Source organism: Ochlerotatus camptorhynchus, unplaced genomic scaffold (genome assembly GCF_037179485.1).
Source record: "Ochlerotatus camptorhynchus isolate MF236.1 unplaced genomic scaffold, CSIRO-AGI_Acam_v1.1 ptg000428l, whole genome shotgun sequence".
NCBI classification, from domain to species: domain Eukaryota; kingdom Metazoa; phylum Arthropoda; class Insecta; order Diptera; family Culicidae; genus Ochlerotatus; species Ochlerotatus camptorhynchus.
In genome coordinates this window covers 576,492-594,473 of record NW_027040914.1, presented here as the reverse complement: position 1 = coordinate 594,473, position 17,982 = coordinate 576,492, and the positions used below count along the sequence as shown (strand labels likewise).

Genomic DNA, 17,982 nt, shown 5'->3' with positions numbered 1-17,982 from the left:
AGTACGGCAAAGAAGAGGTATAGACATACCATCAGGCAAACGAAGCACATAGTACGGGACTAAACGTAAGTTTATGCATGAAAATATGTTTAAAACAAAAAACAGCATAACAAACAGAAGCAAATAATTTAGTTCTTGGTTTAACTGCTAGATAACTGTTAAAATGAAGCATATTCTTTTTAGGATAATAATAATCTTCCGGACAGTAAATCAACCCCAGTACCGGTCGTTTTATTCCCGGGATTATTATTGCGGAATTTCCCGAAAAGTTGGCAATTTTCCAACAAGTTGACTTCAATAAAAAAGTCAAATAACGAACCCTTAAATACATATTACAGTAGGGTGAATGAACTCCTGTCACTCATTATTGCACAGGTACAGACAGATGATGTGCTGAAATTAAATGCAGCAGCCCATATTAATTATTTCCGGGAGAAGGCCTTAGATGCTTTCATAAGAGGGTTGGATAAACCTCTAAGCATACTGTTGAAAAGTACAAGTCCAGCAACGTTAAGCCAAGCCTACAATTTCTGCGTAGAATACCATAACATGGACATTCGCTCCGCACCATGCAGAAACGAATTTTCTGGACAACCCGTACCAAAACCGCGAGCTCTCCCAGAATTACCATCTAGAGTGCAAAATCAACCTAGGATGCTTTTACCTCTTCCTCCTCTTCCCCCAAGAAGACACCCTATGAATCAGTCCCAAAATTATTTTCCGTCACCCAGAATGGTTTCAACTAATCCATTCAGACCGAACCCATCTCCCCAAAATGCATTCCAACAAAATCTATTCAGACCGAATCCATTTCCTCAAAATGCATTCCAACCAAATCCATTCAGAACACAACAACAGCCCTCAAAGGTGGAGCCAATGGAAGTTGATCCCAGTTTACGTTCACGAGTTGTAAATTATGGAAATCGCCCTCAGCTAAATTTTAAACGTCCTCACCCCCCGTCTCAGCAACACCAAAATTTTAAACGCCAAGCGCACCCACTTGAAACTGCTTACGATCATGAATACTCCGATTACAGTTACGATAATGCATACCCTGATCACACTTACGGTTATGACTATCCCGACGGATATCACAACGATCAGTATTTGGATAATAATATGGAATATGATGCTTCGTACGACTCACCCACTCAAAATTCATATGAAATTGGAGAAAATAGTACCCCCAATGCCCCAGAGAATAACCCTGAATCGCAAGAGGCTAATTTTTTAGAATGGCACCCCCGTTGGTAACACCAACGATGCCATATATATAAATCTTCAAACATCCGTAGGAGAATTTCCCTTTTTAATTGACACAGGTGCCAACATAAACCTGATCCATCCACAACTGGCAAACTCTTGTTCTATAGCAAAACCGTACTATTTTACTGCAAATGGTATAGGAAGTGCAAATGGAAAGTTCAATGCTAAAGCAGCAATTGACTTGAATTTTTTCAAACCTAAAATAAATCACATTGCTCAATTTTTATTGCATGATTTCCATCCATTCTTTCATGGAATCATAGGAACCGGTGTGCTAAACGCACTTAACGCTAAAATTGACTTGGAAAGTAACACGTTGCATTTAAGCAACGCAAATGAATATCTAAATATCCCACTTCTACGGTATTCTCCACAGCAAACGGTTACTAATGCATCAAAAAACATTACTCAACAAAATTCGCCTCACGAAGCTCAGCCAGTGTGTCAAACAAAACCGACCGAACAAGCATACCGCATGTCTCATCTTTCACCGGTAGAGAAAGAACAGCTGTTAAGAGTATTGACCCGATATGAGGAAGCGTTCCACAAGCCTGATGAAAAATTGTCATGTAGCACTGTTGTTGAATGTGCTATCAACACGATTGATGATACGCCAATTCATCAAAGAGTTTATCCATACCCAGCTGCTTATGCTGACGAGGTAAATGAACAAATAAAAAAATTACTGGCGGATGGTATTATTAGACCATCAAGGTCCCCATGGACATCCCCAGTGTGGATTGTCCCGAAGAAGGCCGACGCCTCAGGGAAAAGAAAATTTCGAATGGTCATTGATTATAGGAAAATCAATGAAAAGACTGTATCTGATAGGTATTCAATGCCTGAAATTGGATACGTTATCGGACAACTCAAAGGGCAAAAATATTTTTCGACCCTTGATTTAGCCTCCGGATTTCATCAAATCCGAATGAAGGAAAGCGATATTGAAAAGACTGCTTTCTCCATTAATAATGGCAAGTATGAATTTACAAGAATGCCGTTCGGGTTGAAAAATGCGCCCGCGACATTTCAACGTGCGGTTGATGACATCCTCAGAGAGCATATAGGAAAAATTTGCTATGTGTATATCGATGATGTGATTGTTTTTGGCCGTACCCTTGAAGAGCATTTAGAAAATCTTTCAATCATATTAAAGGCTTTAAATAAAGCTGGATTAAAAATTCAAATGGATAAATCCGAATTTCTACATACAGAAGTAGAATTCCTTGGATATATTATAAGTTCAGATGGAGTAAAGCCCAATGAGAAGAAAATTGAAACCATTAAGGCATTCCCTGAACCAAAATCCATCAAAGAGGTACGATCATTCCTTGGTATGATGGGCTACTATCGAAGATTTGTGAAGGATTTCGCGAAAATCGCAAAACCCCTCACAAACCTTCTAAGAGGGGAAGGAATTCACTCCAGTAAGAAAATCTCTTTTACAATCGACCAAAAACTATGCTTCGAAAAAATGAAAAATATTCTAACTTCCTCAGATATACTCATTTACCCGGATTACAACAGGCCATTCCTTTTAACTACCGATGCTTCAGATTTTGCTATCGGAGCAGTGTTATCTCAAGGCGAGGTTGGAAAAGACAAACCCATCCATTTTGCCTCCAGGACACTTTCAAGATCGGAAGAGAAGTATTCTGTGCCAGAGAAAGAGATGCTTGCAATCTTTTGGGCACTAAAATCATTTCAAAATTATCTATATGGAAGTAAGGTAAAGATTCTAACTGATCATCAGCCGTTAACCTATGCGCTTTCATCGAAAAATTCCAATTTCAAATTAAAACGAATGAAATCATACTTAGAGCAACACGACTATACCATAGAGTATAAACCCGGCAAGAGCAACGTGGTAGCAGACGCTCTCAGCCGTATAGTGTGCTCAATGACAGCTACGCAACACTCAGCAGATAACAGTGACCACTTTTACATTAAATCTACAGAGGCACCGATAAATGTGTTCAGGCATCAGGTCATCCTGAAAAAAGGACCTGATAAAGTCACAATGGAGCACCCCTTTGACAAATTTACTCGAATAAATGTATTTATTAGCGAAATTAATGATAGTTCTCTTTTACAGGTATTAAAGAACAATTTTGACATAAATAAGTTAAACGGACTCTTAACGACAGAAGAGATAATGGGGAAAATACAAGAAGTGTATAAAGCTCACTTCGGGAATAAAAAGTTGTTAAAAATCCGTTTTACTCAATGCCAATTACAAGACGTCCAAGATAAGAACGAACAATGGGATCTTATATATAAAGAACACTATCGTGCGCATCGCGGCGCAGAAGAAAATAAAAGGCAAATTTTGAGGAAGTTTTACTATCCAAAACTTTCTTAAAAATTGCATGATTTTATAAAGAACTGTCAGATCTGTCATGAAAACAAATATGACAGAAAACCTATACGTTTCCCTATTCAGAAAACTCCAGTACCAAACAACCCTTTCCAAATAGCCCATATTGATGTACTTTTTATAGACAATTTACAATATCTAACATATGTCGATAAATTCTCTAAATATGCTCAAGCTCGTCTGATTGAGTCCAGAGCTGCCATAGACCTTGTACCGGCTGTGAAAGACGTGTTATCGAAATTCAAGTTTCCTGAGACGCTAGTAATGGATCAAGAAAAGTCATTTATGACCGGGGAGCTAGTGAATTTCTATAACATTAATAAGATCACGCCTTACATTGTGGCTACAGGTAGAAGCGAAATGAATGGCGTTGTAGAACGATTTCATTCGACCTTATTAGAAATCTATCGCATCACCAAAGCTGAAAACCCCGGAAAGGAACCGGAACAGATAATGGAAATTTCTATAATTAAGTACAACAATACTATCCACTCCTCTACAAAGTACACCCCATACGAGGTAGTAATTCCAAGTTCCCAGAGCTCTTATATAATTGAAACGGTACACAAAAATTTACTAAAGACTCAGACTAAAGACTTGAAATATCACAATGGCAAGACAAGACATACCGCCATTGAAACAGGAATTAACGCATACGAAAAGACTAGACGGAGAGTAAAGACAACCCCTCGTTATAAAAAAAATCAAAATTGCAGAAGTTAACAAAAGTACCAATAAAACAGATGACGGCCGACGCGTGCATAAGAACGACATAAAAATCAGGAAGATATAAACGACGACTAGACTGACGAAACCCAATCTTTCATTTCTTTCAGACTTCCAATACTATTGAGACAAACATGGACGCTACAAATACAAAAGATAGACCAACCAATTTTTGTTTTCGAACAAGGTGTTAGCAGAATTCAGATTCATTCCTATTATTACCTACATCATTTTAACATAGAAATCTTGAACCACCATGTAACCGATTTGAGAGATAAATTTGATAAAGTAGGAAAAACTCAGTTTACAGATATGATAGTCCAAAAATTTGACGACATAAACCTCTCACTAGGAACTATTTTACAAACCAAGAGACAGAAACGTTGGGACGCAGTAGGAAAAGTTTGGAAATTTATTGCCGGATCCCCCGACGCAGATGATTTAAAGTTAATCAATTCAACCATTAACAATCTCGTAGCAAATAACAATATACAAGTAAAAATTAACCGAGAAATGGCATTACAGTTAAAAGAGACAGTATTTAAAACAAAAGATGCCATTCAACTATTCAATTCAAAAACTTCGGAACTATATTCCATAAATATTCTTTTTAACCTTAAGGAATTAAATGATAAAATAAACAACATTATTGATACTATAGCCTTAGCAAAAGTAGGATTATTAAATGAAAAAATTCTATCAAAAAATGAAATTGAAATGTTTAGGAGAGATTTAGAGAGAGAAAATATTACAGTTCACTCAAATTCCGAAGTCGTAATCTATGCCAAGACAGCAATCGCCACCAACCGCAAGGAGATCGTATTATTCATCAAGATGCCGAAGTTAGACCCCAGAACTTTTCGTAGAATCTATGTTTTCCCAACATTCCACAACCAACAACAAATCCACACCACAGAGAGATCTTTCCTGATCCATCCGACACAGAAATTTATCGTCAAGAACCTAGAACCCATCATTTATCGAATTGAGGACATTGAAGTAACCGAGTCTACATGCATACCAAACCTAATAGATGCGAGACCAGCCATTTGCAACTATTCATCAAATCCCATACAGCAGGAGATTGTTCCCATAGATAAGTATTATTTACTGGTGAATTCAATGAGCAATTTCACCCTATCATCAGATTGCAGCACCAATGAAAGAATTCTCACTGGATCATATCTGATTCGATACGAGAACTGCACCATACGAATCAACAACATTTCGTATGCCGGCAGAACTCGAACCACTGCTGGAAATCCGGTCCACCTTCATCTGGACGGAATAGCTATTTCCAAGGACAGTCATATATTGAACCTTACTATGGAACATCTCCACAAACTGCAAACAGAAACACGGAAAGACTTGGACTTACTCCGTTTAAAAAGCTACAGTCTGCATTTCCCACACTGGTCCCTTTTTGGAGGGATAACCATCCTCCCCATAATCGGTATCATTATTTTCCTCAGCATTTTCTCCCGCAGAACAACAAATATCAAACTAGAGACGATGCCAAACACTAACGATCATCGTGGAAAATCAGAACCTGGAAAAAACGTCGGAAACCTAAGTACATCGATGACCGTAGAACGAATATTGGATTTGGTGGCACAGTCTGGATTGCTAGGGCAACTGGTCGTTCTTCGAGGTCTTCAACGACGAAATCTTCATCCGATGTATGCACGAAAGCAGGCCAAAAGCGAGAGGGATTCGCTAACCAGTCGGGTCCGTGCCACCAAGCATTGTTCGATGAGAGTTGCTCAGGATCCATTCCCCGAGAAATTATATCTGCAGGGTTCTCTGTGCCCGAGACATGAACCCATAATCCACCAGCCGTTGCATGTTGTATCTCCGAGACCCAGTTTGCAATAAACGTCTTCCACCGGGACGGAGTAGAGGCTAGCCAATGGAGGACAATGGTGGAGTCTGACCAGAAAAACGACTTAGTATCGAGAGTGATGGCGTTTTGCACCTTCTGGAACAAGTGTGCGAGGAGCAGTGCTGCCGAAAGTTCCTGCCGAGGTAAGCAGACCCTAAGAGAAGAGGTGACAATACGGGGGTGAAAATGAACCACTTTTCTGTCAAACGTGAACCAGCTCCTGATTGGCCGATTTCATGTGCGTAAGATAGAGATAAAGATAGAGATACAGATAGATAAAGATAGAGATAGAGATAGAAATAAAAGAGGATGAAGCCAATTGTCACCTCTTCCTCTGCTTTCGAGAGTCTCCAAGGGGTGCTACTTTTGATTTTACGACGAGGAGGTTTACTTTGACTGTTCCGTCATCAGCTACAGCACGAAGGTAAATGCATGCGCCATAGGCCTTTTCTGAAGCATCGCAGAATCCATGCATTTCAATCAACACTGGTTTGATAACTGGTACAACCCATCGAGGAACAGAAAGATTCCGGAGAGCTTCGAGGTTTTCCCGGAATTCAAGCCATCGTTGCTGAAGTTCATCGTCGAGAGGTTCATCCCATTTCTTGTGGCACCGCCACAAGTCTTGGAGGTAGAATTTAGCCTGTACGATTACCGGACCGTCCAGTCCCAGAGGATCAAAAAGTTTGGCAGCATCCGATAGCGCGATTCTTTTGGTAATTGTAGCTGTATTGTTCCATTTGGGTACGTCGAAGGGAAAATCGTCTGCCGTAGTCTGCCATTTCAGTTCTAGCGTTTTGATCGGAGCGGAGGAAGAATTAAGGTCGAAAACGGTTCGTTCGTCTCGTAGATCTGCTGGAAGGTGTTCGAGGACCTCCGGACAATTCGAAGACCATTTCCGAAGACAAAATCCAGCAGACTGAAGCAGGTTCAACAACTGGAAACAAAGCTGCTGCCCTTCGCTGACGTCATCAACGCCAGTGAATAGGTGATCCATGTAGAAGTCCTTGGATACGACTTTAGATGCTTCTGGATGTGTGGCTTCTCCAATTCTAGCGATTTCCTGGAGGCACCAGGTTGCCAGGTAGGTAGCGCACGAAGGACCGTAAGTTGGAAGGTTCACAAAGGTTCCGATGGAGAATTTCGCCAAAGAATCTTGAGATAACGCCGATCGAGCAGGAAAAGTAGGATTTGCCGGTACATTTTCTAATATCCGACACAACCGAGGGACCCAAAACCGTAAAGTGATCGACACCAGATCGTCTTGAACGACGGGACCGACCATCACTTCCTCCATATACCCCAGCCGATGATACTCCTCGATGAAGTCTGAATACGCTTTCTTAAGCAATGGATTAGCGTTCAGGCGTCGCTCCAGAGCGAGAAAACGACGAGTGGCAATCTCTTCGAACTACGAAACGTCCTGCTGCCTGCTGCAAAATGCGCTTCGCAAAGCGTTTCTTCGATGGATAGGGTACTGATAGATTGGCACGACTCTAGTTCCCAAAAGCGTACCAATTGATCTTCGAGCAAACTGATACCATAGAGGTAACTCTAAAATCACAACAAAACTATTGCCAACAATCTATCTTATTTTATGTATATCATACAAGTAAATTTAAAATATTATTATCACAATAGATCTACAATACGTCCCATATACCTAGTATGAATTTTCAATGATAGAAAAACAAAAAAAAATGGTAAATGGCTCTAGTTGGTTCGGGAAAGTGATTTTTGTACGGTTAAGATACATAACAAGCCCCTTGTTCCCATTTACCATAGTTTCTATTGTGCAAACAATAAATTCTATGGTTATTAATTCCGTTGTGGACAATACAATTTATTTTAAGTACAATAAATTCTATTGTATGGGTACAACTCGGGTTAAAATACATTTCATTGTACCTCTATCGTTCTTTTTTTTTACGGGAGGGCTTAGAAGGTATTGCAGTGTGCAAACAACGAAGGACGGATGTTAATCTAATTACATAAATAAGGGTACCAACCTAGGTACCAACAACTTTTTCAGCTCTCTATTCTAAAGTCTGTGAGAGGGAAATCACAAATCGAGTGTCATCAACACATGACATGGCGCCATCTGTGTGAAAAATAACCTTGACGAAATGGTTCATTTGCGCGCTGGCTGTTCGACAGGTATGCTCATGGGCGCAATAAGACGTGCAACACGTCATAAAATTTTAATTGTCGCGCGACTTCTACTCACACAAAACATCGCAAACCGCAAAATGTCAAAACCCCCCGCTGTCAAATGTGACGCGAGAAAGTTTTCGCATCGCACTCGCGTTTTCGTATTCTTTCGTTGTCGGCATCAGTAGAAGAAAAGTGAGCCGCTTTCACCGCTTCAATCGGACCAATTCCGGCTTTCCGAGCTGCAATCTCACCCCAGAAGGATGGCCTCCAGCACCGAAGATTTCTACCTGCGATATTACGTCGGTCACAAGGGTAAGTTTGGGCACGAATTTCTCGAGTTCGAATTCCGCCCGGACGGCAAGCTGCGATATGCCAACAATTCCAACTACAAGAACGACACCATGATCCGGAAGGAAGCCTACGTGCACCAGTCGGTGATGGAGGAGCTGAAGCGGATCATCGTCGATTCGGAAATCATGCAGGAAGATGACTCGCTGTGGCCACCCCCGGATCGCGTCGGACGACAGGTAGGTGTTAAGGTGCGATAATTGCTTGCGGTATATTTGAAGTACATCGTGTGCTTTTAGGAGCTGGAAATCGTCATCGGAGACGAACATATTTCGTTTACTACCTCGAAAACGGGTTCGCTGGTGGATGTCAATCAGTCCAAGGATCCGGAAGGACTCCGCTGCTTCTACTATCTGGTACAGGATCTAAAGTGTCTGGTGTTCTCACTGATTGGTTTGCACTTCAAAATCAAGCCCATATAAGCTGGATTTTCGGACGGTACGGTATGAACACGCTCATCGATTCATATTATTTACTAAAATAGTGTAAGTTTAATCATTTTCCAAAACGTGTGAACTAACGAGAATAATAATAATACACAAAACTGTAACAATTAAAAAAACAATCTCTTCTTAAGCCTAATCCCAATCCTCGTCGTTACTCTCGCTTGCGCTGGCATCCAGCTTCGGTGGCGGAGGAGGAATCAACGCCGAAAGACGATCAATTACATTTCCGGGTTCCTGGTTTTCTCGCGCACCGGAGATTCCTTTGCGTCTCATCTGCAGTTTGCTGTGCAAGTCGTCGATGAAATTTTGCGGCTTTGCTTTGGAGGGCTTAGTCTAAAAAAATCTCAACGTTAAAATTGACTGATTTCTGGAAACTCCAGCTTTAAAAATCTTACCGGATCCGTTCTGCCTTCCTTGATTTCGCTGTGCCTCAATTTAGCCTTTTCTGTGCCACCAGCCTTGCGGATGGCTTCCATCAGATTGAAATGAGCATCACCAGCAGCAGCTTTCGGAACTTCTTTCTTCTTAACTGGTTTTCCGTCGCTCTCGTCGGGTTTCTTTGCGTTATTCTGTTGGGTAGGTGCTAGGATTTCTGCTGGCGGTGGTGGTGGTGGAGGCGGCGGTGGAGGAGGTGGAGCAATTACTGCAACCGTCGCTGGACTAACTGTTGAAACAGTAGCTATGCCCACGGGTATGGATGAAGGCACTGGCGGTGGAATGTTTGCCACTAGTGGAATTGTTTCCTTCGCTTCCGTTGTCGACAGATCTTCCAATTCCGGTAACTGATCGGCTATCGCTGCCAATTGCAGCGACGGAGCGATCAGCGTATTATTCCCGGCGTACTGAATATTGCTCACAATTCCAGGCAAATCCGGCAGATCCACTGGAACGTCAATCTTGGGTGCATCGTTCAGCACCGGCGTGTAAAATATCTCCTGTCCCTTTCGCTTCGAACGATTCCGAATGATTGGCGAGGAAGACGAAAGAATCCGCTCCTCACGGATCTTACCCGGTGTTTTCTTTCCGGATCTAGATTTTTCCGCTGCTCCCTTAAAATCCACAGCAAAATCCCGGCTGTTGAACAGCAGAATCGAATCCAAAAACTGAACCTCTTTTCTTGCTTGTACTTCATTCGCGCCTTCAAATGAGTAGATCCTATGTCTATCCGTCGAGCTCTTCACATGATAAAATTGAATCTTCTCCTGGTACGAGTGGCTCGGCACATACGACCTGTCTCGCAAGGTTCCCGGCTCACCATCCCTCATCCGAATTCCATTCGCACTGGTAAAGGTTGGCAGCACAGTGGTCTCCAGGTCTGCCCCCGGATAGCGACACGGTGAGTAGATTACGATCGCTTCCTTGGTTTCCTTTAGTTTTGCCACATCTCCGTTGACCTTCTCGATGCGGGCGTCGAGTCGATACAGTCGCTCCCGATTGGACTCGATCCGTCTGTTGACCTTGCCGAAGACGTCCTCGATAACCTCGTTCAGGAACTCGAATGCATTGATGGCCTGCAGGATGGTTTCTTCGTGACGCAGATCCGGATCGATTGTTGGAATGTTGTAGCAATGCATGTTGGTGCGGGTCTCTTCAGGAGGTTCCTTATCACTGAATCATTATCACTTGGGTAATACGAAAATGCAATAATTTATCGTAAAATTACACAATAAATCTGTTTAGCTGGATCATGAGTAGGGTCGTGTTCAACTTTTTATTAAGCTGGAGAAAAGTTCTAATCGCTCGTCAATCAGCAAACAAGCAGAAGCGATAAAAGTGTCGCGTTGGGCTTGTTTACCTGTCAAAAGTGTTGCATACGTCAGTCGCGGTTGAGTACGCGCAACGCTTCAAAATAAAACATCGCAAAACTGTACATGCGTTTGGTCGTTCAGGCTAAGCAATTCAGTGCCAACATTTCAAAGGGGCGTAATTGCTTTTGTAAACAATGACTTTAACCGTAAATTTCTCGCGAATGAAATCTTACCTCAACAAAATTACATTGCTTGCTGATAGAGGAAACATTCCTCTAGCTGCTGGTGTAATTATTTTTCATGAGTGAGCTTTTATTCGCGAGAAATCGACGACTAAAACCATTGTTTACAAATGCAATTACGCCCCTTTGAAATGTTGGCACTGAATTATAAACGCTCCAGACTGGAGAGTTACCGGTGAACACTCGTATTTATTTCAGTTACCGTGGGGACGTAATTTGTGATTAGACCCGGTCCCTTTCAAATTGTATCATTATTTATGTACGGTCCTTATATTTGAAATGACGTTTCACATTCATCTAGTGATGGCCGATTTTCATTCGGATAATCGATTAGTCGATTAACGAACCGAACAGTAAAATATTTGTAATCGGTTATATCATGCCGATAAACGCTGTACACAGCAAAAAAAGTTGTTGAATATTACATCGAAACTGCTGCAACCAGGTCAATCCATCGGTTGTGTAATATCACATTGTACGATGTACATCGATTTTGCGAACAAAATTACATCCATTGATGTAATATTGTATCTGCTTTTTGCTATTACATCATTATTTCATACATCAGCTTGAATTACGTTGATCGATTTTACATTTTTTTTTGCTGTGTACAGACTGGAGAGTTATAACATGTTATAACGGTTGTCAAATAATTGCAACACAGAAACCACCATCAAGATAGCGCTATAACATGTTATAACTCTGTAGTCTGAACGTACTGTAAGCATAGAGGTAACTCTAAGACCACTGGGTCCCGAAGAAAATTATTATTATTTTTGGCTCACTCAGTACCAGAACAACGGTCCCAAGCAGTCCCAAGCTATTTCACTCACCCCTGCATGTTCTGCATGAATCCACACACCCCTGATGTTATCTGTCAAACTTTCATAGAGAATCAAAACAAACATATTGTAGTAATAGAATTTCAACTAGAATAGGGTAAAGCCCTACAGTAAAAGTATGGACGACTGTCACCACAAAACTGAAAAAAGCTGTTCCAATCGAGCAAAGCGGTGCATTTGACGTTTCGATTGGAACAACTTTTGACAGACGTCCATACTTTTACTGTAGGGCTTTAGAATAGGGTACGTTAATCGTTTGCTTGGGACCAATAGGCTACTAAAGCCAATTTAAAATCGTTAGTTTCGTATTGATTGTTGCTATAACCATTAACTTCTGCAGAGGATCATCACCGATCGTTTAAAACAAGTTTTGCGCTCTCGTTGATGAAAAAACAGCGAACAAAAAATAATCGATTAGTTGTTAATCGAGTAATTAAAAAATGGGACATCTCTGATTTTGGTGTGATTTTTTTGATAAAAAAGCGCGCAAAATTTCATCTCTACCGAGGGGGCAGCAACACCACAAAATTACCTTGCATACTGGGGGTATTCATTGGATGAAAGGGACCGTGAAAGAGGACACTAAAATTGAAAGTTTTTCTTCCGACAGTTTCATCTTAAACGCTGTCCAGACTGGAGAGTTATAACATGTTATAACGGTTGTCAACTAATTGCAACACAGAAACCACCATCAAGATAGCGCTGTAACATGTTATAACTCTGTAGTCTGAACGTACTATAACGCTAATAAAGTGTCCATTAGATCAACCGTACCAGTCGTTGCCATTTGCGGCACTATTTTACTTACGCACAGCGTTTCTATTTTGGCTTAATCATTCTTCTCCACACCGGTTGTTGCTATCAGAGTCATAATTTAAGTTACCGTTTTCCACACCGGCAAAACAAAGTTTTGGAGTTTATTCAAAATAGCAACCGCTATTTAGGAACTCACTACTTCCCAAGGTGCGGATTGCTATTCCCTCCACCTGAATAGCAACCCCCGGTACGCAAGTAGCGTTATGGTAGAGGTTGGTAAATGTGCCTTATTTACTCATTGGTACGGTCGCTCTTAATGAGTACAAATTCATCAATTTTTATAGAAAAGTGGCTTAACTTATTTCATGCGTAAAACCGGCTTTACTAATTAATTAGTATTTAAGGAATACTTAAAAAAAATGGGACCCTTCATGTTTATTCTATACACGAGTAGAAAGTACCTATTTAAAAAAAAAAATTGTTCCCTGTCATCAGAGATAGGGGAAATGATGGCTTCGGCATGACAGACTATTTTCGGCAACTCAAATTGAAACGCTGATTTCACTGGATTTTTTAAGAAAACACTTCGTTGTATGCATTCAAACGATTCTTTAGGCTTTCAGCTTCAATTGGTTATATTTTAACTAATAAGAAAAATCAATCTAGCAGAGTTTTCTTGAAATGAAACACACGCACTACAAAATGCTGCTGATTTCTAGTTGCCGATGAAACACGCAGTTCAAATAGAAAGGTTGCCGAATAAAAAGATGTTGCCTACAATAGTCACTCTCACTAGAGAAGATTGGAGCTTTGTAAAAGCGTTTCAAAACAGTTTTTGACAATTCTTTCGACTGAAATTGTTAGAGCAGCTGACAGTAAAAGATTGTAAACAAACCAATACAGCATATGTGTACGTTTCTTAGATAAAAAGGCTATAGGTTGCCGAGAATACGTAAACTCCCCTATAACCAATAAATACATTGTGAAAAAAAAAACAAATTAAAAAGATTGAAACTCTTTATAATGTAGGGGAAATGAATGTAATGTCAACATAAATGCCCCTAATTTGGGCCCATAAATAAATTCAGCACTCGACTAAATTTTCAATAGCGACCAAAAATATCCAATAGTACCAACAATCAATACGAAACTATCGATTTTAAATTGGCTCACTACTTGACTAGCCTATTAGTCCCAAGCAAATCGATTAACGTACCCCATTCTAGTCAAAATTCTAGTACTACACTAGTTTTGATTCGCTATGAAAGTTTGACAGATAAAATGAGGCGTTAGTGGATTTTCCTATGTTTCGAGGGGTGAATCGATTAGCTTGGGACCGAAGATAGTACCAGAGTTGAGCCAAAAAGTTGAGCACGTTTCTTCGGGACCTACTAGTCTTAGAGTTACCTCTATGTTAGTACCGTCCCAATGACGCGTTCATCTAGATTAAATTGATTAATAGCAGATTTTTAGCGATGGGCCCAATCTTAGAGCCATTTCACCTATATTGATCATCAACGATTGCAATTCAATTTTCTTGTTGAATTTACGATTAAATGGGCGGAAGACCTCTCCAGAGTTCCATCCACGTCCTCAAGACTGTAACTGAAAAAAAATTCACCTGGTGGCAGCTTCTCCCTGAAAAATTCATTGAAATGTTGTGCTGGACATTCTCTCAACGGCCTCCACGATTTCGATTTCGATGTGTCGGTTGCAGCTAATGCAGTTTCCTCAGCATGATCAGCAATAAATTAATGTTCTTAAGGACAGTCTTTGTGATGGATGCTGCTATGGAATGGGTTCGGTTCTTTATGAAAGTGAACTTCTTCGAAGATCTCAGCAAACCTGAAACGAAACACATAATTATAACAATATATTAGTGACGTTTCATCACTAGGTATACATTGTTCTCAATGCGTCTTTTGGAGTGCTTTTGTCTCGTTTAAAAATAAAATAAAAGTTGGTGCCCCGTCTGAATTTCAATGGCAACAATTAATCCATCTTCGTTGACGCATCCACGGTGGAATTGACTCCATCTGCGCGCTGGACACTCTATTCAAAGTGTTAACTGTTTTCAACATTCGTCCGCCAGCAGCAGTGCAGAATATTATTGATTTTGTGTTCATGTGTTACAGAATCAAAACGACCAGCACCCGGCAGATGGTCAATCGTTTAGTTTTATCGTTTATGGAATCCTAGAGATGAACTAGCCTAAGGCTAACAATATCTTAAATAAAGCTTTAAAAAAAAAAGTTTATGGAATCCATCAATGCTGACGAAAACGATTCTGACGATTATTGTATTTCTAAATTCATTGTCTATGTTCAATAAAAACCAAGTTTAGTAATCAGTCATTTTTATTTTCTTTACTTTCGAACCGTATTTTCCATACAAAAAACAAATTTTCGAATATATCCCATTGAAATATTATTTAAAATGGGTACTTTTTACCCAATTACCAAATACAATCAAATTTGGAAATGGGTAAAAAGTACTCCATGATTTGACGTACAACCTCTTTACCCATTAGTGGGTAATGATGTTTTACCCATTTTATGAGTTTACCTACTTTACCGCGAAATAGGCACTTTTTCACCCATTAATGGGTACTTTCCAGTTACAGTGTGAATGGTTTTGTATTGTTGGTCAACTTTACGTGGAATATATCGCGAACTGGTAATCATTAATTTACAGACAAACTATAGGGCTTTTTGACGTTCAATCGGCGTACACTACTGCACCATTCAAATCGAACGAGTGCGAGCAAGAGGGAAACAGATTAGTGGGAAAACAAACCGTTCATTCGCCCCGGAACGTGGTTAGATCACCTTTTCGTGGTACGTTACGGGATGTAAGATCTAACACTGATTCCTAGTCGTGAACTCAGATCGAGGTTGCAAGCCTCGATCTTTTGTCACTGGAACGCCGCCAGCCAAACCATCCCGCGTTGATCAGCTACGTCCATCCACTTTAAAATTAGACACAAGAATGCGAGACGAGCGACTAGCCAGCCTGAACCAGTCATGCAACCTTTTGCACTCTTCTATCCCAGAGCATCATAACAATCATTTATTCTATCTCCCTGATGTCTGATGTCGTCTCGAAGCCGATCTTCGTTTTTCATGACACGAATCACATTTGTGTATTCGGAGCTTTCCGAAGCTCATACTCAACTGCTCTCGGCCAAGGGTGGCTGTCAAATACGAACAATAGTCGCCTACCTCGCATAACTGGTTCCAAACGTAAACAAGCCATAAGAAACCTACAGCGTTTGTTTACGTTTGGAACCAGTTTCATACAAGATGATCAGTAGGCTGATTTGACAGCACGTCCCCCCCCCCCAGCTCTCGGCGCGTATAAATCGTCTAGTTATGTCATGTGTGTCGACTCCCAGTGTTGCCAAATGCACTTTGTCAACTTCACACGAAATTAAAGTAAATTAATTTTTATTTTATATTAACCGAGATATTAACCATATCACATACACTACAATGACTGCTTCAAACTAGGGGAACAGGATTTTTCAGTAATCTAAGGAACACATCTTAGTCCTTGTTACTTTTTATGTCTTGTTGATAATGACAAGACTCGGCTTTGCTCACCGAAGATGATCTTGAAACAAGAAAAAAAATGAGTTAGTTAGTCTTCATCAATGTGATTCCTAATCTTCCACTTCCCTAGTTTAAAGTGGTCAAGACTAGGGTTCTGATGCATGGTCATCATTGCTGTCATTCCTTAATTTTGTTGCTAAGGAATCCAATTTTGACTGACAAAGGGGCGCGCCTTTGGAGAGTGTTTAAAAACTCCAAAGGGTATAAATAGCGGGACCTTTCAATTAGAGTCAGATCCTTGCGATAAATGCAAGGATGACAACGGTAAAAACTTGAATACTTCATAATTTCTCAATACTGATGGAGTAATCCGACATGCACTAAACTAAGGACACGGGATATACTACAATAGATCAAATTACTGGTCGCAGTGGTGTTAGGTCCCGAACAGAGGGAAAAATACCGTTCATTCATCCATGTGTGCTAGATAGAGAAAGACGATTAAACGTCAAAAAGGTCCATTCGCGATATATTCCACATAAAGTTGATCGCTGTTACAAAATCAGCCATGGAACTTACTGACTATCATAACCATTGCCATTAAAGTTATCAAACCATAAGTAAAAATGTTCTAATATAATTTTCTTTCCGAAAATGTATGGAGAAAACAAGAATTTTGAATGGTAATGGTTTTTAACAACCCATTATTTGTAACGTTCATTGACAAGTAAATCCAAAAGGCGCGAGAAAACTAAACAAACCTTTATAGCGGTAAGCTCCATCGAGTAGAATAAGACGTTTTCATCCAGATTTAAAAAAAAATGGATTTAATCTTAACCTTTGATTCAGTATGCACCAACCGAGGCACCAACTATATGATTAAACCACAGACAAACAGACATAACGCTCAAAATCACATTCATCGCAAATAATGTTTTAGTTGGGAAAGTGCTTGCATTTGTCATGGTGGCACCCCCAATAAACAAATACCATTAACGAAGAACTGTATCCCGGATGGGTAAACTATCCCACAAATGGTTTGGATGATACCCCGAACACGTCGTTAAGCTCTCTTTTATGGTTATTTTTATTAGGGGCCACTGAAGCATTGAGCAAGACACCACATTTCGAACTTATCAGTGATGCCAGTTCTTTTTCACGTCTAGTTAGTAGATGTAAGCTCTTGAAAATGATAAGTGGTCAAGACATTCCACTGCATACCACATCTGACGAATACAGAAAAAAAGTTGTTGAATATTACATCAAAACTGCTGCACATTAGTCATTCCGTTCCTAATATTACGCTGTACGATGTACACAGAATTCGAGAACAAATCATTTTGACGTCTGTAATATTATATCAACTTTTACCAGTTATTGATGTTCAATACTTCACCATGAATGTCATTGATTGATACATGATATTATACATTTTTGCTGTGTACACATTAAAGTGATAAGCGGTGGTTGAAAGGGCAATAATTAGTGATGCATTACCTCGTTTAAAAACTTGTTTCCAGTAAAAGAAAAAGCACACTAAACAAACAAAACAGATCCCTAAAAAAAAGTCTGAGCTTATGTAAATTTTTCCTACGGATCCGTATTTCTGCAGAATTCAATCAATTCTATAGATATACGGAAAAT

The 17,982-nt window shown here is 40.1% G+C and overlaps 2 protein-coding genes across 2 annotated transcripts; one reads left to right on the top strand and one right to left on the bottom strand.

Moving 5' to 3' along the window:
• Positions 1-8,547: 8,547 nt before the first annotated feature.
• On the top strand, positions 8,548-9,279 carry mago (mago, exon junction complex subunit). Its single transcript, XM_065234003.1, has 2 exons — positions 8,548-8,932; positions 8,993-9,279. Exons 1-2 carry the CDS (start codon positions 8,666-8,668, stop codon positions 9,173-9,175), a joined length of 450 nt encoding a protein of 149 aa, XP_065090075.1. The 5' UTR covers positions 8,548-8,665; the 3' UTR covers positions 9,176-9,279.
• On the bottom strand, positions 9,216-10,950 carry wash (washout). The gene is made up of 2 exons (XM_065234002.1): positions 9,595-10,950; positions 9,216-9,532 (listed from the first exon to the last, which is right to left on the bottom strand). Exons 1-2 carry the CDS (start codon positions 10,771-10,773, stop codon positions 9,332-9,334), a joined length of 1,380 nt encoding a protein of 459 aa, XP_065090074.1. The 5' UTR covers positions 10,774-10,950; the 3' UTR covers positions 9,216-9,331.
• Positions 10,951-17,982: the final 7,032 nt, after the last annotated feature.